At 36.9% G+C, this 27,026-nt stretch overlaps 2 protein-coding genes and 1 long non-coding RNA gene across 3 annotated transcripts; 2 read left to right on the top strand and 1 right to left on the bottom strand.

The window, feature by feature from the left end:
- Positions 1-2,615: 2,615 nt before the first annotated feature.
- LOC133705735 (uncharacterized) lies at positions 2,616-14,276 on the bottom strand. The gene is made up of 2 exons (XR_009844331.1): positions 13,149-14,276; positions 2,616-3,194 (listed from the first exon to the last, which is right to left on the bottom strand). It is a non-coding gene; the product is annotated as an uncharacterized LOC133705735 (long non-coding RNA).
- Positions 14,277-15,881: 1,605 nt separating this feature from the next.
- Positions 15,882-21,499, top strand: LOC133705734 (probable LRR receptor-like serine/threonine-protein kinase At1g67720). Its single transcript, XM_062131106.1, has 15 exons — positions 15,882-16,444; positions 16,727-17,264; positions 17,410-17,921; positions 18,076-18,208; positions 18,620-18,691; positions 18,768-18,836; positions 18,971-19,042; positions 19,215-19,283; positions 19,456-19,628; positions 19,718-19,971; positions 20,134-20,260; positions 20,358-20,423; positions 20,511-20,697; positions 20,783-20,915; positions 21,039-21,499. The coding sequence occupies exons 1-15, from the start codon at positions 16,375-16,377 to the stop codon at positions 21,360-21,362; spliced, it is 2,799 nt and encodes a 932-aa protein (XP_061987090.1). The 5' UTR covers positions 15,882-16,374; the 3' UTR covers positions 21,363-21,499.
- Positions 21,500-23,381: 1,882 nt separating this feature from the next.
- On the top strand, positions 23,382-25,545 carry LOC133704483 (E3 ubiquitin-protein ligase AIRP2-like). Its single transcript, XM_062129312.1, has 5 exons — positions 23,382-23,752; positions 24,317-24,479; positions 24,599-24,665; positions 24,808-25,042; positions 25,159-25,545. Exons 1-5 carry the CDS (start codon positions 23,664-23,666, stop codon positions 25,367-25,369), a joined length of 765 nt encoding a protein of 254 aa, XP_061985296.1. The 5' UTR covers positions 23,382-23,663; the 3' UTR covers positions 25,370-25,545.
- Positions 25,546-27,026: the final 1,481 nt, after the last annotated feature.

The raw sequence follows: 27,026 nt of genomic DNA, 5'->3' as shown, positions 1-27,026 counted from the left end.
GCAAGTACATCGAGAGCCCAATTAGTGGGTCTGATCCCCCATCTCTTTTAGCCAGGGACCAGTCTCGGTGTTCTTTTCTTTCGAGTTTATAATTTTATATAGGCGATCGAGGCTTCAGCTTTCAACAATCAAGGTTCGAAAGGCTTGCCTTTCGAGAAGGATTAAAGAAGAAGAAGAAGAGGAGAAAACTCGATTGCTCTAAAAGGAAATGCCCACTAACAAGTAATCCGAGCCATTTCTCTTCGGTGGGGTGTTGCTTTTCTACTTGTTTAATTTAAAGTCAGGAATATTGCTCTATATCTTCTATGATGCCTCTGGTGCTCTAACCCTTACCTATTTATTCCTTTTAACTTTATGTGTTCATCGGCACTGTTTCATCTTCTAGTTTCCCGCTGGAAGATGCTCGGTGATGGAATGAACAATGTATTCTGAGGATATGCCAAGCATTTTTTTGTGACATTGTTTTTGCTCTCTCTTTTTTCCTTGTTGCACATTGACTGTAGTAATTAGCTAGGTTTTTGTTATAGGCAACTAGTTGTGCTTGTCTGCTCGAGTATAATCGAATCGAATTAATTGAAATTTAATTTAATTTTTTAATAAAAAATTAAAATAATATTATTTTAAATCGACTGAAATTAACTTTTTAACTCATTATTTGAATCTTATTTCAGATATAACGGATCAAATAATTATTACAATTTGAGTTTTAGAACGGAATTATTATTACAAGGTTAACTATAGATCTCTTGAATAACGAAACTAGTCATAGAATCTCATATTAATTATTATTTTTATAACCAGAAAGTAATATTACTAAATATATATAAAGTGACAATGCCGTGGCTTTTCTTTGCAGGTTAAACGACAATATTGGCATGAAGAAAACCCCTGCCTTTAGGCAGACTTCCTATGCATAGAAACCATAAATACTATAAAAGATAACACAAAGATTAATAAAGAGTAGAAAAGGGAAAAATGATTGTTTATATGCTTTTCTATTTTACCAATAAGAATTGGGAAGAGAGAAATAAATAAAAATTAAAGTGATTATTTATTTATTTATTAGTATATAAGTAGACTTGGGGTTCTTTAAAAAGAATTTATAAAAAAAGGTATGTAAATTTAAAATTTAATATAATGATTTATATGTGATTTGCTTGTGCAATATTACTAAACCTAACACAATTTAACAAGTCAACTAAGTGATTTATCGATGAATATCTCGTCAAAATTAGCCTAATAAAAAAACTTGTTCTTTAAAAAATAAAAATAATTCGTTTTAATTTTTTTAACTTAAAATTTAAATCAATTCAGATCAATTTACCTTACCCCCAACATAAGTTTTGAGGTGAATAAAGTTTGGTTCTTATCACCGGTTCTTACCTGACCCACGGCTTGGGTGAGGTTGATGGAATGGGTCCATTAGGCTCCTGTCTTGTAGCTCGAAGAAACGAGAACTGGAGTGCGATGCTTGACCTACCAGAGTTGATTTCAGATGCGCCAGAGTGGGTGCGCTATGATAACTGGGCCAAACGGCCCAGGTTCCCTGTTGGCTTTGACCAAGCCATACAACCCCATCATCGCAGGAAGGCAGGAGTTATCTTGAAGGTGCAATGAAGTTGTTAATCAAGTTCGATTAATGATAATAAAATCCAGTACTTAGAATGAATTGAACAGGGATAAAGCTCGCCACTACAAGGACACAGAAACAGCTTCTTGAAGATTAGAGTTCTGCTAGTTCAAAACTCAATCGAATCCGCTAGAGGTAGTCGACAGCTTAGTAAACAAGCATAGCTCAGTGCTTAGTTGAAGGGAATTTTCATCTATATATCTATCATTTAGGTGTTAAATCTTCAACATAAAAATATGTCTCCATGCGGACCTCCCTCTAGTTATAGCCCATGTTGCTGTCTTTATTGACAAGTAAAGCTACTGACATGCAAGTCAGTTGGAAGTAGGATTGTCCAAGCTCCACTGAATGTTTGTTGACTAAGAGGCAGTCATGCGGGCTGTAAAATATGACAGAGAGATTTTGGTTCTGCTGAATTCTTGTTGTAGCAGCGTGCACGCTTGTAAGTAAATTGGTCATAACGTTTGGTGGAAAGCTCCAAATCCAGCACTGTTGATGCGTTGGAAACTAGACACAAACGTCTTTCTCAGGATACATAGCTCGCTCAGCAATTTTAAAACTGAAACCTGGACCTGTCACAGGCATTTTCGGTTCTGTTGACTTCTTTGGATTGAGCTCACGTCTTTTAATCTTTGTTTAGAACCATCCACTCCAAATTCATTGGTGGATGTGAATATTGGATCTATTAGGGATTCACTCGCATCAAAATCATGAAGGAATTGGAAATAGATACCGTTAATTACGTAATGTTTTTCCTGTACAATTTCTCACCTGACATTCTTCAAACAGCAGTTGCAGAACAATCATCTCCTTGGCATGTCTGCTAACCGAGAGGTGCGAAGATGAGAATAGAATAGATTTATGAGTTTAAATCTGTTAACATGTAATTAGCCGAATAAAAGAGTAGTTTTCCATATATAAAAGACATACTCTATAGGAGTCTTCTAAAAGGATATACATTGTTGTATTCCTTTCAGAATAGAAAAGATGTAACCGACATATATATTTGCCTATATAAGGCATCCCTCCACAGGAGAAGAATAAAAAGCAGAAGATACATCCAACCCTAAGCCTTAAAAGTAAACATGGTATCAGAGCAAGGTTAAAGCTAAAATCTTCCTTTAACTTTTCAGCCGCCACATTAATCTTCACCTGGGAATTGGTCTTGAAACAAGGGACCAACCATGAATGACACGAATACTTCTATTATCCCCATAAACCAGACATCAATCTCTGCTGAAACACCTAACCTAAACACCTTACCCTTTGGATTTAAATTGAATGAGACAAACTTCAAAATGTGGTCACGTATGCTTGAACTGCACGCTGCTGGATTGAACAAACTTGGCTACTTAACTGGGCAAAATGCTAGAGTGGAAGAAGAAAATTCTGGTTACTCAAAGTGGTGCACTGAAGATGCAGTGGTACGAGGATGGTTGTTGAAAACCATGGAGCCTCATCTTATTGGTTTATTTATAGACCTGTCATCAGCCAAGAAAATCTGGGATAGTGTCACTCAAACCTTCTATGATGGGGCTGACGAGTCGCAATTCTATGAGCTATGCTGCAGGGCTGAATAGTGTATGGTAGGAAATTGATAAGCGACGACCAATTAAGATGATATGTGTTGCAGATCTTAGAACTAGACAAGAAGAAATTCAAAAGGACCGGATCTATGACTTTCTCGCAGGTTTGGATGAAGTTTTTGATTTAATACGCAGTGATCTCCTTCGTAAAAAATTTGTTCCAAGAATTGAAGAGTGCTTTAATACAATTCGACGGGAGGCTCAGCGACAAGTCACCATGCTAGGAGCAAAGAACACTGGTGAAGGATCATCAATTGCAATGATTTCGAAATCCACCACCCCTTCTAACTTGCGCACTCTTCGAGCTATTGAGGAAGCAGAAAAAGATAAGTTGCGTTGCAACCATTGTAATGGAAGTCGCCATACCAGAGACAATTGTTTTGAGATTCATGGCTACCCTGACTGGTTTCTAGAAAAACAGAAGCAAAGTAAAGCAAGAAGCAATAAACGTCCAGTCCAAGCAAAATTAACCACTGCAACAGAAATTGCTTCCAGTTTTGCTGCCATGACAATAAGCCAAAAAGACCACACTAAACCAGGTGAATTACTCTCCCTAGCAAAAACTGACCAGGCTTCAGGGACAGGTAAAACTGGAGTGGTTTTGTCGACATCCATGGTTCATGATATAGGTTGGATCATTGACTCGGGTGCCACAGATCATATGACTTATAACAAATCATTATTTCAATACATGACTCCCCCGTCTAAGGAAAAAGTCATGACAGCCAATGGGGAGCCTACCCCAGTCATTGGAGCAAGATCAATTGTTCTCACTCCTAATCTTTCACTACATAATTGTTTACTTGTCCCTGCACTTTCAAATCATTTATTGTTTGTTAGTCAAATTACAGAAGAATTGGATTGTGTGGTATTAATGTTTCCCACGTTTTGCTTACTTCAGGATATCCGGACTCTGTTGGGTCATTCAAGCAATCAAACACACACAAATTTACGTGGTTCAGCAACTTGCCTACTCCACGGAGCTACTGGTTTGTATTAATCAATCTTGAAACAATACAATCAAAACAAGGAGGAGGAGAAAATTCTTCTCAACTCAACTCAACTCTCTCTAGCTCTCTCTCTGTGTTTCTCTCTTGTTCTCAATCTGTTCTCACTTGTCTTCGTCTCTCTCTCAGCATCTCTATTTATAATCAAGACACTCTCCTTTAGTCAAATATGGCAGCCACCATTTTCAATGGTAGGCAACCTACCATGCCTAACTTTGCAGCCATGTTTGACAGCAGTCATGCTTGACATGGCTGCCACCATCACCAGCTTGTGTCCACACTTAACAATCTCCCACTTGGACACAAATGGTGCTAGATCTGTCTTTTAATCTCTGAGACCAACTAAAGCTTTACACAGCTTCAGTTTATCAAGAGTAACTCCTTTGGTTAACATGTCAGCTGGATTCTTGCTTCCGCAGATCTTTTCTAGCATTAGTTGCTCCTCGTCTAGCAATTGTCGGATGAAGTGATATTTGATCTGAATATGCTTCGTCCTGGAGTGAAATGCTGGATTCTTGGCAAGGAAGATTGCACTCTGACTGTCGCTGTACAAAGTACCCTTTTCATTCATCTTGCCCAATTCTTTCAGAAAACTCTACAGCCATACGATCTCTTTTGCAGATTCTGAGACTGCAACATATTCAGCTTCTGTTGTTGAAAGAGCGACGATCTTTTGCAAGGTAGAACTCCAGGAAACAGCAGTCCCTCCTAGAGTATATACATATCCTGTAGTGCTCTTTCTGCTATCAACATCTCCTGCTAGATCAGCGTCTACAAAACCTTCAAGTTTCAAACCACCAGCTGTGAAAGTAAGACATGTCTCTGATGAACCTTTTAAGTATCTCATGATCCATTTCACCGCCTCCCAATGTTGCTTTCCAGGATTGCTCATATATCGGCTTACAACTCCCACTGCATGGGCAATGTCTGGTCTAGTACAAACCATAGCATACATTAAAGAGCCGATAGCTGAGGCGTATGGAATCTTATCCATGTATCCACTTTCTAGCTCAGTTTTGGGTGACTGGTCTTTGCTGAGCTTGAAATGATTCCCTAGAGGTGTACTTACTGGTTTAGCATTATCCATACTAAACCTACTGAGAACCTTCTTGACATACTCTGTTTGTGAAAGCTTTAGTATGCCTTTGTCTTGATCTCTGATGATTCTCATGCCAAGTATTTGTTTAGCGGCTCCCAGATCATTCATTTCAAACTGTTTTGACAATTGTTGTTTCAGCTTGTCAATCTCCTCAATGTTGGATCCTGCAATCAACATATCATCCACATATAATAGTAGAATGATGTAGGAGTTGTCAACATGTTTGACATAGCAACAGTGATCAGCCTGGCATCTTGTGTATCCCGAACTACACATGAAGTTGTCAAACTTCTTGTACCACTGTCTTGGAGCTTGCTTCAAACTGTATAGGCTTTTCTTTAGCTTGCAGACTTGGTTCTCCTTTCCTGGTATTTCAAACCCCTCTGGTTGTTGCATGTAAATGTCTTCCTCTAATTCTCCATGAAGAAAAGCTGTTTTTACATCTAATTGTTCAAGATGTAAATTCTCTGCTGCTACTATCCCCAGAACAACTCTGATTGTTGTAAGCTTCACAACTGGAGAAAATATCTCAGAGTAGTCAATCCCTTTCTTTTGTTGAAACCCTTTTACAACAAGTCTTGCCTTGAACCGTTTGCTTTCATCATGCTCAGTCTTTACTCTGTAGACCCACTTGTTTTGCAAAGCCTTCTTTTCTTCAGGTAGTGTGGTCAGCTCCCAGGTCTTGTTCTTCAGCAACGAACTCATCTCATCCTTCATGGCTAACTCCCACTTGCTTGAGTTTCCATCTTGTAAGGATTCTTCATAACTTAGCGGCTCACCACCATCTGTCAGTAAGATATAATTCAGTAGAAGTGTGAACCGTTGTGGGGGCTTTATAGTCCTTGAAGACCTGCGAACATAAACAATTGGTTCACTTGGCTCTGCATCGTCTTGTGTAGTGGTGGGTACAGATGTGCTTGAATCTTCTTGTAAAGACTCTTGAGTTGTGTTTTGCTCGGTAACATCGGGAAGGCCTTCTAACCTTATAAATTCAGATTTTTGTGGACTTGTATCTGAATCAGTCATATCTGTTTCTGCACTTGATCTGTCTTTGTACAAAACTTTCTCATTGAAGATCACGTTCCTGCTTCTGATATTCTTTCTGTTCTGATCATCCCAGAACCGAAATCCAAATTCTTCATCTTCATAGCCAATGAAGAAACATTTCTTGGATTTGGCATCTAGCTTGTTGCGAGCATCAGAATCTATATGCACATAGGAAACACACCCAAAGACCTTTAAATGAGAGAGTTGTACCTCTTTTCCTCTCCATACTTCCTCGGGCAATCTGAACTCCAAAGGAACTGATGGTCCACGGTTGATCAAGTAAACTGCAGTATGAACTGCGTCAGCCCAGAATGTTTGAGGTAGCCCTGAATGCAACCTCGTGCTTCTAGCTCGTTCATTGATGGTCCGGTTCATTCTTTCAGCAATGTCATTCTGTTGTGGTGTGCCTGGAATGGTCTTTTCCATTCTGATACCATTAACAGCACAATACTCCTTGAAACCTCCATCAATGTATTCTCCTCCATTATCAGATCTTAAGCATTTCAACTTCAAACCTGATTCATTCTCAACCATAGCCTTCCACTTCTTGAATGTTTCGAACACATCAGATTTATGTTTCAGAAAGTAGACCCATACCTTTCTGCTGAAATCATCAATGAAAGTTACGTAATACCGAGAACCTCCAAGAGATGCCACTGGAGAAGGTCCCCATAAATCTGTGTGCACCAGTTCTAGCTTTCTTGGTCTTAAGGCCCTGCCAACCTTTAAGAAACTAAGCTTCTTCTGTTTTCCAAGAACACAGCTTTCACAAATGTCTAGATCAACATTTTTAAGTTCTGGCAGTTTTCCCTTCGATTGAAGTATCTTCATCCCCTTTTGACTCATATGGTCGAGTCTACAGTGCCATAACTGTGCTTGATCTTCTGCTTCAGTAGAGGCAATAATGTCTGCACATCTTGTGGTCATATACAGGGTGCCGGTTTTCTTTCCACGAGCCAAAATCATTGCTCCCTTTGATACCTTCCACATACCTCCTGAAAAAAGGATTGAATGACCACTCTCATCAAGTTGTCCGACTGAGATCAACTTCTTCTTTAGTCCAGGAACATGCCTTACATTTTGCAAGTTCCAAGTAGATCCATTCATTGTCTTGATCTGCACTTCTCCTATACCCACAATCTTCATTGGTTGTCCATCGGCCAGATAGACTACACCGTGATCTCCAGCAACATAATTTTGCATCATCTCATGGTGTGGTGTACAGTGGAATGAAGCACCAGAATCAAGAATCCAATCATCAATTGGACTTTGTACAGCAAGAATCAAAGCGTCTTGCACCTCATCTGTGGTAGCGTTTGCAGAGTCAGCTTCAGGTTTTTTCGGTTTTGTGCAATTCCTCATGAAATGACCAGGTTTGCCACAATTCCAACATTCAACCTGCTTTCTGGGTCCGGACTTGCTTTTACTTCTGTATCTTGATTTGGATCTGCCTCTGGATAAGCCTCTATCCTGCCTCCTCCCTCGAGTGTTAATGTTGAGAGCTGATCCTGAACTTGAACTTTCACCTGAGTCTTTCCTTCGCACTTCTTCAGCTAAAATCAAGTCTCGGATGTCATCATATTTCAGTTTGGATTTTCCAGCTGAGTTGCTCACGGCTGTCCTCATACCTTCCCAACTGCTTGGAAGTGAAGCTAGCAAAATAAGTGCATGGATCTCATCATCAAACTCAATCTCTACAGATGACAATTGATTTGTGATGGTATTAAAGTTGTTGAGATGTTGTGTGACGGAGGTGCCTTCTGTCATTTTCAGGTTGAACAACTTCTTCATCAAGTGCACTTTATTGTTTGCCGAGGGCTTCTCATACATCCCAGACAAAGCTTCCATTAGTCTTGCAGTGGATCTTTCTTTTGTAACATTGTGCGCAACTCTTCTTGATAAGGATAGCCGGATAATACCCAAAACTTGTCTATCAAGAAGCAACCAATCTTCTTCTGGCATATTTTCTGGTTTGCTCCCCAACAGAGGAAGATGAAGTTTCTTCCCATATAAATAGTCTTCAATTTGCATTTTCCAATATCCAAAATCTGATCCATCAAATTTTTCAATTCCCGCAGCCTTTATTTCATCTGCCATTTTTATTGTATCTCCGATTTGAATTTGTCAAATCTGACCTTACAGATGTGTCCGGAACTGTCAAAAATATTGGAAACGACACTGAGATCACCCCAATCGGACTTCGGATCGCTCAGATCTTAACAGTCAAAGTTTTTGATCAACGGACGGTGCAGATGAAGCCGCGTGTCAGTCCAGAATAGCGTCTGCGAAGCACTGGATCAAAACCCACTTTTGATGACGTGACAAGATGACGTGGCTTCCACGTAGGTACACCGGGACCCACTTTTGCTGACGTGGCAACTGCACGCGCGTTTCTTGCTGACGTGGCAGTGTCTGACGTGGCTGCTGACTTGCTGAGGTGTCAGGTGACGTGGCAGCCGACTGTACGGGTTTGCTTGCGTGGCGGATGACGTGGCGGGTCAACCCGGTTCAGATGCAGGTATCCGGGTAGAGACGACGCGTGGAGAGCGTGCTGCGCGTGGGCGCGCGTAGGCAGTGGCTTCGTCGGCGCGTGTGGGCGCGTGCGGGCATGCAGGACGTCGGTTCTTCGCCGGGTTTTCACCAGTGAATTCGTCTCCTCTTGCTCTACACGATGGTATGTTCAAAAACACGTTTTAAGAACTTTGATTTTTGAGTTTGGATCAAACACCCTCCTTTTTAAGAACAAGCTCTGATACCAGTTGTTGAGTCATTCAAGCAATCAAACACACACAAATTTACGTGGTTCGGCAACTTGCCTACTCCACGGAGCTACTGGTTTGTATTAATCAATCTTGAAACAATACAATCAAAACAAGGAGGAGGAGAAAATTCTTCTCAACTCAACTCAACTCTCCCTAGCTCTCTCTCTGTGTTTCTCTCTTGTTCTCAATCTGTTCTCACTTGTCTTCGTCTCTCTTTCAGCATCTCTATTTATAATCAAGACACTCTCCTTTAGTCAAATATGGCAGCCACCATTTTCAATGGTAGGCAACCTACCATGCCTAACTTTGCAGCCATGTTTGACAGCAGTCATGCTTGACATGGCTGCCACCATCACCAGCTTGTGTCCACACTTAACAGACTCAAACGATCATTGGACATGGTACTAAGAGGAAGGGGTTATACTATGTAGATGACGTTGCTTTAGGTTATGTCCATCAAGTTCAGAGTCACAATGGTAATAACCACAAGAAAATTTGGTTATGGCATCGTCGGCTGGGTCATGCATCTTTTGGCTACTTAAAAAAATTATTTCCTTCCCTCTTTGATGACATTCCGAATCCCAGTTCTTCTCTTAAGTGTAATGTTTGCATCTTGACCAAGAGCCATCGAACTTCATATCCTGTAAACTTAAATAAAAGAACAAAGCCTTTTGAATTGATCCACTCTGATGTTTGGGGACCTGCTCCAATTACTTCCCAATCTGGAATTCGATGGTTTATTACATTTATCGATGATTGCACCAGAATGACTTGGTTATATACTATGCGACATAAGAGTGATGTGCGTAATATATTCCCAATTTTTTATCGCATGGTGTGCACTCAGTTCTCCCTACCGGTGAAGATTATTCGATCAGACAATGGTGGAGAATATCTTAACTCTGAACTCTCGAGTTTCTTTCAAAACAATGGTATTATCCATGAGACTACTTGTCCACGCACTCCACAACAAAATGGTGTGGCAGAACGTAAAAACAGGCACATTCTTGAAACTACTAGAGCTCTTCTCATTGGTGCCCATGTACCTCAACATTATTGGATTGATGCAGTAACCTATGTTGTGTATCTCATCAACCGGATGTCATCCCAAGTCCTCTCCTTCAGCACTCCCTTGCAGACTCTCATTCAACACATTCAGATTCCATCCCTCCTACACTTAGAACCCCGTGTGTTTGGATGTGTAGCTTATGTCCACCTGCAGAAAACTCAGCGCACAAAACTAGAACCATGCGCAGTACGGTGTGTCTTTCTTGGTTTCAATCCTCACCAAAAGGGATACCGGTGCTACCATCCTTCTTCTCGCCAGATGCATGTCAGTATGGATGTTACCTTCTTTAAAACAGAATATTTTTTCCACATGAATCCATTCAGCTCTAGTCCTCAGGGGGAGCTGCAATATGATGCCTACACCTGGATTGATCTTCAGTCTGATTCAGGGGAAGGAAACACAGATTAAGGGGAAGGAAATACAGAGCAGCAGCAGTCAGCTTCAGGGGAAGAAATGGAAACCAGTACACACATAATTAGTAATGTTGGGGAAGGAAATACAGAGCCCAGCTCCAGAACATGTGCAACGGGCAGTGCAGGGAAAGAAGACATAGAGTACGATGCACATAACAACAGTGATACAAAAGAAGAATACATGCATGATGAAATAACCCCTTCCTCTCCACAAATCCATGTTCAAGATCGACCGGATATCCATGAGGTAAGTGACACTGAAAGGCCTTCCTCTTTTCCTTTATTATCTGTTCCATGCTACTATCTCCCTCCTAGACAGAACCGTGGGAAGGCCCCTGACAGGTACTCACCGAATGGAAAATCAAAATATGCAATCACACAGTATGTCTCTACACACAAACTACCACCACAACATCAAGCCTTCATAAGTGAGATGGCGAATATAAGAATACCTACAAAGGTTGAGGATGCCTTACAACACCAAAAATGAGCAGAAGCAATGGAGGCTGAAATGAGTGCATTACAAAGAAATGACAAATGGAGTATTGTATCACTCCCTCCAGGAAAAAAACCAGTGGGCTGCAAGTGGATATTCAACCTCAAACATAGAGCAGACGGCACAATTGATCGGTTCAAGGCAAGGCTAGTAGCAAAAGGGTACATACAGTCATTCGACATTGACTATCAAGAGACTTTTGCTCCAGTTGCAAAAATGAACACCATCAGAGTCTTGTTGTCTTTAGCAGCAAATTTCAGATGGCCTTTGAAGCAATTTGATGTGAAGAACGCATTTCTCCATGGTGATCTGAAAGAAGAAGTCTATATGCAGCTTCCACCTGGGTTTAACAGTTCGCAATCAAGTGGAAAAGTGTGTAGATTACGGAAGACATTGTATGGCTTGAAGCAATCACCAAGAGCATGCTTTGGGAGATTCACAGAAGCTATGAAACGAATTGGTTATCACCAAGGTAACTCTGATCACACTTTATTCATCAAACAGAAGAATGGTAAAGTTACACTGCTTATTATTTATGTAGACGATATGATCGTAACTGGTGATGACACAGATGAAATAAAAAAGCTACAAGAATGTTTGTCTACCGAATTCGAAATGAAAGATTTAGGAGGACTGAAATATTTTTTTGGGAATTGAAGTTGCAAGAACTAAAGGTGGTATATACTTGTCACAACGAAAGTATATATTGGACCTATTATCTGAAACGGGTATGCTAGAATGCAAACCAGTAGAGTCCCCTATTGTTCAAAATCATCGATTGGCCATTCACCCAGATCAAGTACCAACAAACAAACAAAAATACAAGTGATTGGTAGGGCGTTTAATTTATTTATCTCACACTCGCCCAGACATTGCCTATGCGGTTAGTGTGGTAAGTCAGTTTATGCATGCTCCAAGTGAAGATCATATGACAGCTGTAATTAGAATTCTGAGTTATCTAAAAGGGGCTCCAGGAAAAGGATTGACATTTAAAAGACATGGAAATATGAAAGTGAAAAGATTTACTGATGTAGATTGGGCAGGGAATCTCACTTACTGGAGATCCACCTCTGGCTATTTTACATTTGTTGCAGGAAATCTTGTCACATGGTGAAGTAAAAAACAAAATGTGACAGCAAGGTCCTCAGCAGAAGCAGAATATAGAGGGATGGTACATGGAATATGTGAACTGTTATGACTCAGAACCTTACTCATAGAAATAGGTTTTGAACCCAAGGATCCTATGTTACTATACTGTGACAATCAGGCAGCACGAGAGATAGCTAATAATCCAGTACAACATGATCGAACTAAACACATTGAGGTAGATCGACACTTCATCAAGGAAAAGTTACTTCTAAAGTTAGTGGACATCCCTTTTGTCAGATCAAGTGAGCAACTAGCAGATATTCTAACTCATGCAGTCCCTGTGGAAGCTCTTCATAAGTCTCTAGACAAGTTAGGCTTAGAAGATTTCTTTGCACCAACTTGAGGGGAAGTGTTAACATGTAATTAGCCGAATAAAAGAGGAGTTTTTCATATATAAAAGACAATACTCTATAGGAGTCCTAAAAGGATATAAATTGCTATATTCCTTTTAGAGATGTAACCGACATATATATTTGCCTATATAAGGCATCCCTCCACAAGAGAAGAATAAAAAGCGGAGGATACATCCAACCCTAAGCCTTAAAAGTAAACAAAATCAAGTTTTCTACTATATATTAACCAGCTATGAAAAGTTTCAGCTGTCATAAACAGGTCGAACCGCATAAAAAACATAAACAGGCAACCCCTTGATTTCTTAAGCAAATTCATGATAGTAACAAACATGCCATATATCATGTATTGAATCCATGATGTTTGCCGTGCTGACACAGCATAGTAAACCGAGACTAGGTACTTGCAAGAGAAATAAGTTTCTAGACTTTTGCATCCCCAACACTCTCAGGTTCCAAAAAGCTGAGCTGAATGGCATGCATATCTTTTCTATTATTACTTACCATTTAGTATTTACATGTATTAATCATCGCACATACCTCCAAGTGTTTAACCTTCCATCTTGCAGCAGCCGCTGATGATATTTATTGAATTTTCAAAGCACCTGCAGTCAACTGGTTCATAGTTCGTGGGCTAGTATCCAGCAATTTAGTCGATCACATGCAGCTACCTCTGAAACGTCATTTTCTAACCAGCCACATGGTGGATGAAATCAAACTTCTCCATCGTACACTAGTATGTACAATAATGGCTAGCGTTGTAGTCCACTAGTTCTGCTTCTACAAGTCAGATCATGTAATCAAACAGAATCGCACGAGTCTTAGGTACTCGAAAAGGCAGGTTAAAAGCCATGGATTCTGCTGCTTTTCAAAAAACAACCCTCTGATTATGCCCTCTTACCTCTTCCAAGAAAAATACTTGGAAGGAGTGATAGAGTAGAAGCTGAAGCAAACATCAACCCGCCTTATATACAAGTATGCGAAGGAAGCCTACATAACTAGGGAGGGCATCTGTAAAAACCACAGTCCATCCATTCCATCCATTCCACCAAAAACAAGCTGAAGAGGGCAAGGGGGCCATATGACAATTTCATTTTGCACACAATTCGCACCATTATCTCCTGGGAGACCAGCTGCCCTGCAGAACCCCACCACAAAACCCCTATCAAGCCTCACCTCTTTTGATTGAACCCTTGACGGTACGTTTCACAACCGGCATAGAAAAGGAATGTCACACGAAGAATACACAAAAACCAAAGAAATGATCAAAGACAAAAGCTTTGTGACTAAGCCAATCCCACAAAGAAAGTAGAAACATAATGGAGATGCCCTCCTCCCTTTTCAATTACAAATTAAGAAAGCACAGGTGAAGACCTATATTATCATAAACCCAGTTTCATGTTCAAATTCACCAGCTCTTATCTTTGTTCATGAAGGATTACCTCTAGGCTTGTCACCACAACAATGCAAATGATCTTTGTTTGTGACAAATTTCTAGCCCACATACCTCAACTGAGCAGAAGAAGGCAATTGCAGTGGTCCTGGAAAGTAAAACAAGGATTCCTTGCCCAAATTACTGATAAAAATATCGAAATGAACATGTATTTCCACCAAATTTAAGTCCAGGAAAGTAAAGCAGGATTCTTTGTTATTTCTTATTTGGTTATGTTTTTTACTCTAAAAGTTCAAATTTACTTATTTTTTTCCCGTTTCAATTACCGATGGAAATAAGTGGGGGGGGGGGGGGGGGGTGTTAAACCTGGAGGACTAAATTAAATGTTTGTTCCCTTGGCATGGGACCTCTAGACGAGGACGGAAATGGGAGCCCACGTAGAACACGTAGAAACTTTTTATTTTATTATTGATGAAGGCAATCTTCCGTTTAAACTTTATATATATATATATATATATATATATATTTGAAAAACATTTTTTATTTAAATTATTTTTTTAATATTTTTAAATAGTTTTAATATGTTAATGTAAAAAATAAATTTTAAAAAAATAAAAAAAATATTTTTTTATAAAAAATATTTTAAAAAATAATCATGGATTTCCATGTCCTTTCATCTCTAGCATTTTTCAAACTCGTATTTTGTAAATATTTGTAAAGCTAAAGACAAGTTGGTCCAAATGAAAAAAAGAAAAAAAAAGCAGATTTTGTGTTTGGCAAAAGCTAAAGTAAAGAAAATTATTAAATTCCTCAACAGTAATAATACGATCTCCTTTTCTTTCTCTATGCATGGCTAATATTTGATTCCCTGTCCCCACTGGCCCTTTTGAGCTTAATAATTGTTTATCAAATCAATCATGGATTATGGGATCAAGATAGGTCACCATCTTATTAAAATGATTTCATTTTATTATATAAAAAACATATATTGACTCAAATGAATTTCACTCGGTTAACTCAAAACTTGAGTACATTAATAAGGTTCTAGGGTGTTCAGGTATATAATAATAGTAATTTTTAAAATATTTTCTTTTTAAAATATATTAAAATAATATTTTTATTTTATTTTTAAAAAATTATTTTTGACATTAACATATCAAAACTATTCAAATATATATATATTTTTTTAATTTTTTTTTTGTAAAATGCATTTCTAAATGACATTTTTATCGGATCGACATCCGATTAGAACATTAGGTATAAAAAGAAGGCTTTGAGGTGTGAAGATCATTATCTTTAAAGAATTAATTGCACCTACTATTTTTGTTACAGTATTATAGCAATATATATTTAGAATACAACAAAATCTTGAAATTTCTAAATAATAACTTTTATAAGTTTCTTAAGAATTTCTGTTTTATTTATGATGAGTATAAACAAAGAGTTTGTAGAGAAAAATAGAAAGAGGTTGTTTTTTAATTGATTTTTATCAATATCAAACTGATATTTATAAGAAAAATAAGTTTATGTAATTATCAATATCGATAAAAAATAAAGAAAAAAAAATTATTTTTTAATTGATTTCTATTAATATCAAACTGATATTTATAAAACAACTTATATTTTTTTTTTTTCAGACTAATATATATATGGAAATTTAAAAACAAGCCTCTATGTATCAATATATCAATAAAATTTAAAATAAAACTTTTCAGTCATATTAAAAAAATAACTTATCAGTATATATTATGCTAATTAAAATTTTAAAAACTAATTAATGAAATTAAATTAATTCCAAAAATAAAAAATATTTATCTTTCATTATTCCAAATGTCAAGTGTCTCTCTCTCTCTCTCTCACACACACACACACACACACTATCACACAGTGTGTGAGAGAGAGAGAGAGAGAGAGAGAGAGAGAGCGCTTTCCCTTCAAATCTTCGTGACAACTCCATGGATTTCTCTGTGTTTGACATCATATTCAAGCTATTATAACATATCCAAACTAAAAACAAAATTTAAAGGTTTTTCAACAGAAACAAACGTGTTTATAGTAAAAGTTGGCTCTTCTTTTTCCAACCTATAGGTTCAGCTTGAGTCACGCTCTTTCACAAAGGAAATAAAGCAGAACTTAAAATCTTTTGATTTGTTGGGAAAAAGAAGATTCCCAAGAGAAAAGAAGGCCATAACATGAGTGAACATTGCACAACCTCATCAATCAAAAAAAAAAAAAAAGTGAAAAGTAAGTACTAGGTTGTGGAAGAAAGATGTGTTAGATGCTCAGCTTAACAAACAGTTATGGGGTTCATCAATCACTTGAAGTTCTAACAAAAAATACATCATAGGATTAGTTTTTGTCTCCCTTTCTTTAATGGCTCTGTATTCTCACTTTCTGGTTCTCTATCTGTTCTTTGTATCTTCTGTTATATGCCAAGTTACAGGTGAGCTCTTCTTGACTCTGCAACCTTATTGTTTATTTTAAGGATATTTTCTTTTCATTTTGTACACTGTGCTAGCTACGTTGTAACACAAAGATATAGATACCATCTTGTTTTCTTGTTGGGGGATCTTAAGCATGTTTTCATTCTCTTGCGATGATAGCAGTCATAGCAATCTATTTCTTAAAGATTGGCGATGATCCCTTTCTCTTTTTGTTCTGTGAATTGGAGTTTGTAATATAGATGAAAATCCAAGAAATTCATATAACCAATTTCAAAATGCAGAATTTATCAGTATAGATTGTGGAGGCACAAGTAATTACACTGATCCAAGAACTGGACTAGCATGGGTTTCAGACAACGGTACAATCATGAAGTATGGAAAATCATCAGAAGCACGGGTTTCAAATGGAAATACGCAGTATCAAAGACGGCGAGACTTTCCTATAGACAGCAACAAGTACTGTTACACTCTAGGTACCAAAGAGAGAAGGCGGTATCTTGTCCGTGCCACTTTTCAATATGGAAGTTCGGAAAATGAAGATGCCTACCCCAAATTTGATCTCTACTTGGACACAACTAAGTGGTCGACTATGGTAGTATTGGATGCTTCAAGAGTTTATGTGAAGGAAATGATTATCAGGGCTCCTTCAAGTTCAATTGATGTGTGCATATGCTGTGCTACAACTGGTTCTCCCTTCATATCCACTCTAGAATTGCGACCTCTCAACCTTTCAATGTATGCCACTGATTTTGAGGATAATTTCTTCTTAGAGGTAGCAGCTAGAGTAAATTTTGGCGCTTTAAGCAAGGATGCCATAAGGTTAGCTGATTTCCAATTGTTGCAGAAAGATAACATGGGATTAATTGAGCACTTCATTAATTAGCTTTCCACTCACTTCTCTATTAAATCTAGTTCTTGTGCAACATGGAAAGATGTCAAAATGTAAAACATTTGCCTCTCTCAGGTACCCGGATGATCCATATGACAGAATTTGGGGTTCAGATCTCGAGAGAAGGCAAAACTACCTTGTAGGGGTGGCCCCTGGCACAGTTAGAATCAATACATCGAAGTACGTAGACACTAGGACTAGAGAATACCCTCCAGTTAAAGTAATGCAAACAGCTGTTGTTGGCACTAAAGAGATACTAAGCTATAGGTTGAATCTTGAAGATTTCCCTGCAAATGCTCGAGCTTATGCATATTTTGCCGAAATTGAAGACTTGGGAGCCAATGAGACTCGGAAATTCAAATTACAGCAACCTTACTTATCTGACTACAGCAATGCAGTGGTAAATATAGCAGAAAATGCCAATGGAAGCTACACTCTTTATGAACCCAGCTACATGAATGTGTCTCTGGATTTTGTTCTTTCATTCTCTTTTGTCAAGACCCGAGATTCTACACTAGGACCACTCTTAAATGCGATTGAGATTAGTAAATACCTAAAGATTGAACCGCAGACTGACAGTAAAGATGGTAAGCCTACAACCTCAGCCTATCACTAATCCTAAAAACCATCTGTACGTAGAGTTCCAAATCATTATGTTTTGCTTAATTTTTCCTAATAGTATGAGAAAGAACGTGCTTGACCAATATTAGCTGTATGAATAATTACAACTTCAATTGCCAGTGACTGTTCTCAATGCCCTTCGCTTTCTGTCTGCTGAAAGTGCTTGGGCAAATGAACAAGGCGATCCTTGTGTTCCTGCTCACTGGGAATGGGTGAATTGCTCCTCAACCACACCACCAAGAATCACAAAAATGTAACCTCTTCTCACTTAGTTAATTCCAGATCATTTTCATATATTTCATTCTGGACAGTGCATTTTGGCATTTTAGACTCTTAGTGTTTGAAAAACGCTAGCAGTTGCAGTTTGTATGGATACTCATTACTCTATTCATATCTATTCATTGATTTGTCAACTAGAGTACTTGCTTTGCCATGCTTAACTGAATGCTACAGTTATGAATTCAAAGAAACAATAAATTCACCATGCCATGGAAATTCATTTGATATACTTGATCTAAAAGCTCATTGAACAGCCAATGCCGCAATATTAAAAGGTGTTGCTAACTTGCAATGGACTCCATAAATTTTTCCACATAATTAAGTAGTTAATGTTTCTGACTTTCTAAGATCCTTACAAGAGTGACTCTGCTGACCTACTGAACAGTGCATTGTCAGGAAAGAACCTGAAAGGAGAGATTCCACCTGAGATTAACAACATGGAGCATTTGACAGAGTTGTAAGTGATGTTGTGCAATAGTTGAGTTGTACTACTTCATATTATGATCCATCTTAATCCTTTTCTTTTTTCTTAGGTGGTTGGATGGTAACTTCCTTACAGGGCCTATCCCTGGTATAAGCAATCTCGTTAATTTGAAAATTGTGTAAGCTTTGACATTCATGCTTTACATTCCATCAGTTTATCCTAAAACTGCAGTTTCTACTAGTGCATGTTTCTGCAAATTTACCTGTAGAACAACTGACTAGTCCTTGCCTGCTTTATTCAATGGTCATCCAGGCATCTGGAGAACAACAAACTGAATGGTCCATTGCCCAAGTACCTTGGCAGTTTGCCTAAATTACAGGCACTGTAAGTAGCACTCTTGACTTATTTAACTGTCTCTATACACTATATATGATGATTCACCCTTCACCAGACTCTTGATTGCAATATGAAGTACAATTAATCTTTTGATCCTAGGCGGTAATGCTTCCATGACACTGCTATGATACTCATTAAATGTGAAATGCCTTTGTGACAGGTACATACAGAACAACTCCTTTAGTGGGGAAATACCTTCAGAATTTTTAACTAGAAAAGTTATCTTTAAGTGAGTATTTCGAATTGTTTTATGTCATCGCTTACCCCTTGGCTTATATGATAATAAAAGATGTGCCTAGCTTTTGTTCCATAGGAAACTGGCATAGAGAATAAGATGCAAGAACCATCAAATCGTATGCCTCGGAACATTTATAAAGAGCTACGATATTATTCTCTTGCAGTTATGAACATAATCCTGGGCTACACAAAGAGGCAAGAAAAAAGATGCTCTTGAAGTTGATAGTTGGAATTTCGATTGGCATACTTGCAGGTCTATTAGTTGTTGTGATAGGAAGTTTACTATTCTTGCGTAATCTTCAAAGAAAGACATCTCATAAAAAAAGTGAAGTCCAAGGTCTGTATATATATACACACACACCTCAGTTAACTTCATGTTGCATAGCAAATTTTTGTGCATTTCTCAAGTATTCTTGAGTCTGTCAGGTAATTCTTTGCGTGCAAGTACCAAGCCTTCGACTGCGTATACTGTAGCACGGGGTTGGCATATGATGGATGAAGGAGTTTCATACTATATTCCGCTCCCTGAGCTTGAAGAAGCTACCAAGAATTTTTCCAAGAAAATAGGCAGAGGAAGTTTTGGGACTGTCTACTATGGGCAAATGAAAGACGGAAAAGAAGTGGCAGTTAAGATAATGGCTGACTCGTCCACTCATCTGACGCAGCAGTTTGTGACTGAGGTAACTTTATGCCACCCCACATAATTTGTTGGAGTTAGACATTTGAAACTTTGAATGTTTAAAGAACAAGAAACTTAGTTAGCATAAGATCAGACCACGAAATGAAGCAACTATCATGAACTTCAAAGGGCTGGTTAATTAACTACATTAACGTACCTGCAGGTTGCCCTCTTGTCAAGAATTCATCATAGGAACTTGGTTCCTCTGCTTGGATATTGTGAAGAAGAACATCAGCGTATTCTGGTTTATGAATACATGCACAATGGAACTTTGCGTGATCACATTCATGGTCTGCAATCTGCACATTACAATTGCTTTATTTTCCACCCTTCTGTTTCTTTATTAGAAACATTGCCATTTAAATCAATGAGATGACCTTCTAATAGGTCCTGTCAACCAGAAGCGCTTGGATTGGCTAGCTCGTTTGCAGATCGCAGAGGATGCAGCAAAAGGTTAATATTGAACTTCTGGTTTGTTTATGATGCATTAGTATTTGGTTTACAAGTTCACAATATAAACACATATTTAGATGTTTGTAGGACTTGAATACTTGCACACCGGATGCAACCCCAGTATCATACACCGAGATGTTAAAACAAGCAACATTCTCCTGGACATCAATATGAGAGCAAAAGTGTCAGATTTTGGGCTCTCAAGGCAAGCTGAAGAAGATTTAACCCATGTATCAAGTGTGGCGCGAGGAACAGTCGGCTACCTGGATCCTGAGTAAGCCACCTTCATCAATTGAGCATACCCATCATTCTCTACTACTTCTGCTCGTGCTTCACCAATCGTGTAACTGCTTCTTCAGGTACTATGCAAATCAGCAATTGACTGAAAAAAGTGATGTCTACAGCTTTGGAGTAGTTCTCTTAGAACTGGTATCAGGAAAAAAACCTGTCTCAACAGAAGATTTTGGTTCTGAATTGAACATTGTTCATTGGGTATGCACTATCACCACTCTCTTCAAAGGCATATAGTCATCTTTCTTGAATTGAAGCCCATATATTTCTATTATGAAACCAAATTAAGGCTTAATCATCCTCATGAGCTGCTATCTTCTGCAGGCAAGGTCCTTGATTCGTAAAGGAGATGTGATGAGCATTGTAGATCCTGTTCTAATTGGAAATGCCAAGATTGAGTCCATCTGGAGGATTGCTGAAGTTGCAATCCAATGCGTAGAACAACGAGCAGTTTCTCGGCCAAGGATGCATGAAATAATTTTGGCTATACAAGAAGCTAACAAGATTGAAAAAGGAACTGATGGCAGCCAAAAACAACAATCTGCTAGTTCAAAGGCACAATCTTCCCGGAAAACATTACTCACAAGCTTTCTCGAGATTGAGAGCCCTGACTTATCTAATGGTTGCCTTGTCCCAGCAGCCAGATAGTTTTCTTTCCATCAGCCTTCGCTTATCTGTAACATATACTCTTACACCATATCCACACTTTTTTTTTCATATTTTAATCTGAATTAAACTGATACAATAGAATATAAAAGTGAGAGAGGTCAAAATTATTTTTCCAATTGTAATCTTTGACCAGAGAAAAATGAAAAAGCAATTGAGAGGTGCCCGCCCTAGAAAAACACCAACTTTCCTATCTAATAGCGTGATGTTCTGGAAGATGTAATAATTGTCTTGCCCTATCAAACAGTTAGAGAGAGGGAGAGGTGCCCCAAGCAGAATTTTCAATTTTGTGGCTCTTGCAGATGTGTTTGTTTCTGTGGTGGTATTTAAAAAACAAATAAAATTAAAATTTATTTTTTATTGTTTTAGTGTGTTAATGTTAAAAATAAATTTTAAAAAATGAAAAATATATATTATTTTAATGTATTTTCAATAAAAATATATTTTAAAAAATAATAATTTTTATAATATCAAACACATTAATTAATTAATTAATATTTCTGTTTTAGAAACGCCCCTCAACCGCAACCGCGAATTCAATTGATGCTTTTTATTTAGGAATATGGTTGCATTTTCATGCCTACACCGTGCCTACGCTCCTGGAGTAAGGGAACGCTCTTAAAAAATTTTAATTTTTTTTTTGTTAAAATTTAATATGATTTGTATGTTTTGGATCGTTTTGATGTGCTGATGTCAAAAATAATTTTTTAAAAATGAAAAAACATCATTGACATGCATTTTGGCACGAAAAGTTATTTGAAAAGCACCCGCAACCACACTGTCAAACACGCTCTAAAAGCATCAATTAATGCTTTTGATTTGCATATTTAACGATTTTTTTAAAAAAATTAATTTTTTACATATTTTTAAATTACTTTAATGTGTTGAAGATGTTTTTATTTGGAAAGGCATATTACACGAGTTTTTTTAAAAATTAATTTTTTATGTATTTTTAGATTATTTTAATGTATTAAAATAAAAAAATTATTATAAAATAAAAAAATATATTATTTTAATAAATTTTTTTAAAAAAAATATTTTAAAAAAACAATTTATAACATACTATTCAAGCAGTTAATGGAGTTGACCTTTGGGCATGGCCTATAACTAGGATTATATATCTTAAGGCTTGGATTCCACATTTTAGGTGGTGTTTGTGTGAATAGCTCCTTCTAGTCTTTTATTATTTTATCTCAGCCACTTAATATTAAATGTTCATATTGTTTAAGAAGAGGACTAAACAGGTTTTTCATCATCTTAAAGCCACCATATATTATATTATATTATATTATATTATATTATACTATATAGATATGATTCGACCTCTTCATATATTAAGGGATTTATATTATATGATTAAAAATCAGGCTGCCACCAAATCCACAGGCCAACTAAACTAAAATAAAAAGCCAACTCAAACATTTATGTTTTAATTACCCAACTTAAGTAATAATAGGCAGTTTACCTAAAAAATACTCAATCAAGAATCTCCACCAAATCTTGGTATTTGCTTCTTGGAAGGGTATTTGGAACATGATTTTATGTGGTTGTTTTTATAAGTATTTTTTATTTAAAAATATATTGAAATAATATATTTTTTTATTTTTAAAAATTATTTTTGACATCAGTGTATTAAAATGATTTAAAAACACCAAAAAATATCAATTTAAAGCAAAAAAATAAAAAAAATTTAAATTTTTTCAAAAATATTTTTAAAACACAAAAACAAACTGGATTAATTATACAGCGAGTCATAGTCTCTGAAATTACACCTCTTTTTATCTTATAAAAATAAAATTCGTAAATTGTTTTTATAAAAATTCTCATATTTTTGTGAGAAATAAGGATAAAACCCCATATTTTGTTTTTTAATAAATTTCTCTACACAAATAGCATAAAATCCAAAAATGCAGAAGGGGAAAGAGGAGAGAGGAAAGGCGAGGCTATAAAGAAATAATAAAAGGGAAGGCAACAACTAAAAGCAAAAGATTAGATAAGAACAAAAGAAAAGGGAGAAAAAAGATTAAAGGAGAGCATCGTCAACAAACGAACAAGACACGGCCACCCACCACATCAGAATTATACATACGTATTCTCTGACCATAAAAAAAACCCAAGAGTTGTCAGTGTCCAAGCCGCCCCGAGAAAGCAAGCTAGAGACACATACCCTATCCCTTCTCCTTTTTAGCTATACTCTCTCTCTCTCTCTCTCTCTGTTGTTTTTTATTGCTTAACACACCTGCAAACCCAGTTGAGCTTGTTTTGTTGGGCTTTGAGTTGGAGATGGAGATGATGCATTATCAGTTGAGCAACTCATCTTACCAAGACTCCCTCAAAGTCTTGGAGGCTGATATCCAGCATGCCAATGCTTTGTGAGTCATTTAAATTTCTTTTTTCTTTTCAACTCCTCTTTTGATCACATGGGTTGTTTTTGTTTTTTTGTAGTTGGGATTTTAAGAATCACTTGTTATGATCAACAACAACAACATAAGTTCGTTTTGAAATAATACGGGGAAAAAGAGGATAGGGATTTTTTCTTCTTGTTTTCTATGGTCATTTTTAGTTTGTACCAAGCAATTTGCAGATTTTGTGAATTTGTAGAAGGAAATTTTCAAGTGGGAATTTATGTTTCAGTTTTATTTGTTTAACATAAAAGAGACTGCGATATCCATGTACACACATAAATAATGGATTTTGGTGATGGTATTGCCATGTCTGCCTACTCAATTGCGGCTGAAGCGAGCTGCTTTGGCTAAAATTTTATGCAATTCCAAGTGCTAATAGGTGGAGATAGTTGGGATTTCCCACTCTCTTTATGCCTTCTCTGTCTTCAGGGGAAAAAATGGTTAAAAGTTTTGTTCCAGTATTGTCTAAATATTAATAGCGTGGCTGAGTCTTACTAATTTTGTTACATGATGTGAATAATGGTGTACCAGGGCTGCTGCAATTCCAAGGGGCAAGGATGGAGCGCGTCTGCAGATGAAATTAGTTTACAATCGCTGGGCACCTCTCCTTTTCTTTTTGCTACAACGGATAGATTGTTCATGCATTTGCCTACTCCCTAGATATCTAAATTTCTTTCATGTACTTTTATATAAGGTCAATTCTCCTTTTGGTCTGTTGATTCTAAAAAGATAGTTTGCCAAAGTTTCCATTTCTTGCATCCTGCTGTGTATAATAGGCAAATTTTTATGTGTTTGCTCTTTAATATCGTGCAGGTATATAGCGATGGTAGACCTAGCCTATCTAAGCACGGAAGGAAAGCAACAATTCGGGAATTCTATGGTATGTAAATTATGTAAGATTGTTTTGTTTGGCATTTCTTGATTTATAGACCATAGATATAAATGCACTGCAACTAATTTCCAATCATTCTGATTGTATGTTTTTATTTGACTTTGTTCCATTTCATGAAATCGAGCAACAGGTGTTATATCACCGTCTCTTCAACGGCTTCATAGTAACTTAGAAGAGCTGGAAGATGTTAAGGGAGAGAATTCTGGCATGGAGAGTTTGTGCAAAAATAAGGTGGAAGGAGATAACAAGCTTGCCAATATTGATTTAGAGAGGGAAGATGAATGTGGAATTTGTTTGGAGCCCTGCACCAAAATGGTACTGCCTAATTGCTGTCATGCAATGTGCATCAAATGCTACCGCAACTGGTAACTACAAGCCTTGAAATCTTGAGGCAATACCAACGCCTTTTTCCACTGTGAGTGCTTGATATTGAAGAGGGTTGCCATTAATTTCACTTGTATGGTTTTTTGTATAATTGCAGGAACACAAGGTCAGAGTCCTGCCCATTTTGCCGTGGCAGCTTAAAGAGAGTTAACTCGGAAGACCTATGGGTTCTCACTTGTAACAATGAAGTTGTTGACACAAAAGCGGTTTCCAAAGAGGATTTGTCACGCTTCTATCTCTACGTCAATAGCTTGCCAAAAGATTATCACGATTCCCTTTTCTTAATGTATTACGAGTACCTAATATGAATTGAAAGTAAATAAGAAGAATGATGTATAGAGGGGAGATGCTGACCTTCAAATGTACATAGAGACCGGTAAGAACTATTGTCCCTGATTCTTACACAAAATGATCGATCTCATCTTTTGTTGAGTCCTTGAAAGTCAGCATCCTCGTAATTAATATAAATATCTAATTATGTGAATTTGAGATCCATTTTTAGAACATATGGAAGCACATTTTTGCTTACTTATCAGTAGTACCCAGTTGTATTTCTCCTTTTGAACAGTCATAATGGCATCATTAGAAAAAATACACCTGAGGTTGTCTTCATTTCACGTTTGTCCTACCATGCCATATGCTATGTTTCTTATAATGAAAAAGGATTTTAGAGTAGAATTTGTGCATATAGTTTTCATCTTGTTTACCACTCTTAAATCACTTGGGCTATGTTTGTGAACAGAGATGGATAAAAAGGGGGAGGAGAAATGATAGATAAGTTATCATTCATTTAGTTGTTTGACAACAAGAGAGGGGAAGGATGTAAATCGATCCTTCCAACCAAAAGCATTGAAAAGTACTAAAGAACGGGAAGGATGGGGAAGTATTATTGGAAATCACAATTGAGGAAGGATAATTAGTAGATTTTTTAGTTAAAGTAATTTAATTCATTATCCATAATCAATGTATTTGGTGCATTGATATGAAAAGCCTAGAAGGATCGTAACTAGTAACAAGTGATGTTTAGTAAGGTAGGTGACTGGTAGTTGTGGTAGTATCAAGTGGTGACCAGTAATTAATACCTGCAAAAGATCTTTTTTGATGGACATGGAGAATTTTTCATGGTAAAGTCAGGAACTTTGTAAACAGTGAAAGTGCAATGATATTTTAGATAGATAGATTCTGAAAATATGTATGCAAAATATATTAAGAATGAAGAGATTGTGAATTTTTGACTTGAATGATTTTTGGTATATTTACAGCCCATGAATACATCATAAAGATGAAATGTAATTTTATCTTTTGTGATATTTTGAGTTATATTTTATTTAAAATAATATATATTAGATTAATTTAAAATATTAAGGGATTACATTTGAGAAAAATTCTTTAGCAAGTATTTGACTTGGGCATTCCAAGACATTTGTGTACTATAATGTTACATAGTTTTATTGCTTTCTAAGATGGAATCGTGCGAGAATTTCTTCAGCTTGTCAGTGTCTATTTCCATGTCTGGCCATTTCCATGTTGCTTTCCGAATAAGTGATTGTCACCCTCTCCTCCCAGCCGATGAACTTGCCTCTTTAAATTGTGTATGATGTGCTGCTATAACAAACAAATAGTATTTTTAAAGGCTATCGATCCCCAGCCCAGGCCCCACAAAGTTCAAATTTGGAAGCCAATCTAATGATATTAAAGATTATATGATTTTATTGATTTAGGAAAATAGAAATGAAAATCACGTCAATTTGTAGGATAAATGGCTTTATTTGCATATATCCACACGTTTTTAATTGTATTTGTTATATATTTGTATAATATTTAATTCTATAATATATCTTTTTGTCAAGTTTTTCATCTAAATTGATCCAATTGTTTTTTTATGAGGATATAATTGAAAAATTGCTCAAAATGTTCTAAGAAATAAAAAATTTCAAAATTTCTCAACCATTTAAATTTTAAGAA

The sequence above is a fragment of the Populus nigra genome, chromosome 10, assembly GCF_951802175.1.
Source record: "Populus nigra chromosome 10, ddPopNigr1.1, whole genome shotgun sequence".
In the NCBI taxonomy this organism is placed as follows: domain Eukaryota; kingdom Viridiplantae; phylum Streptophyta; class Magnoliopsida; order Malpighiales; family Salicaceae; genus Populus; species Populus nigra.
Note: the sequence above shows the minus strand (reverse complement) of the source record. Positions and strands in the feature narration are given on the sequence as shown.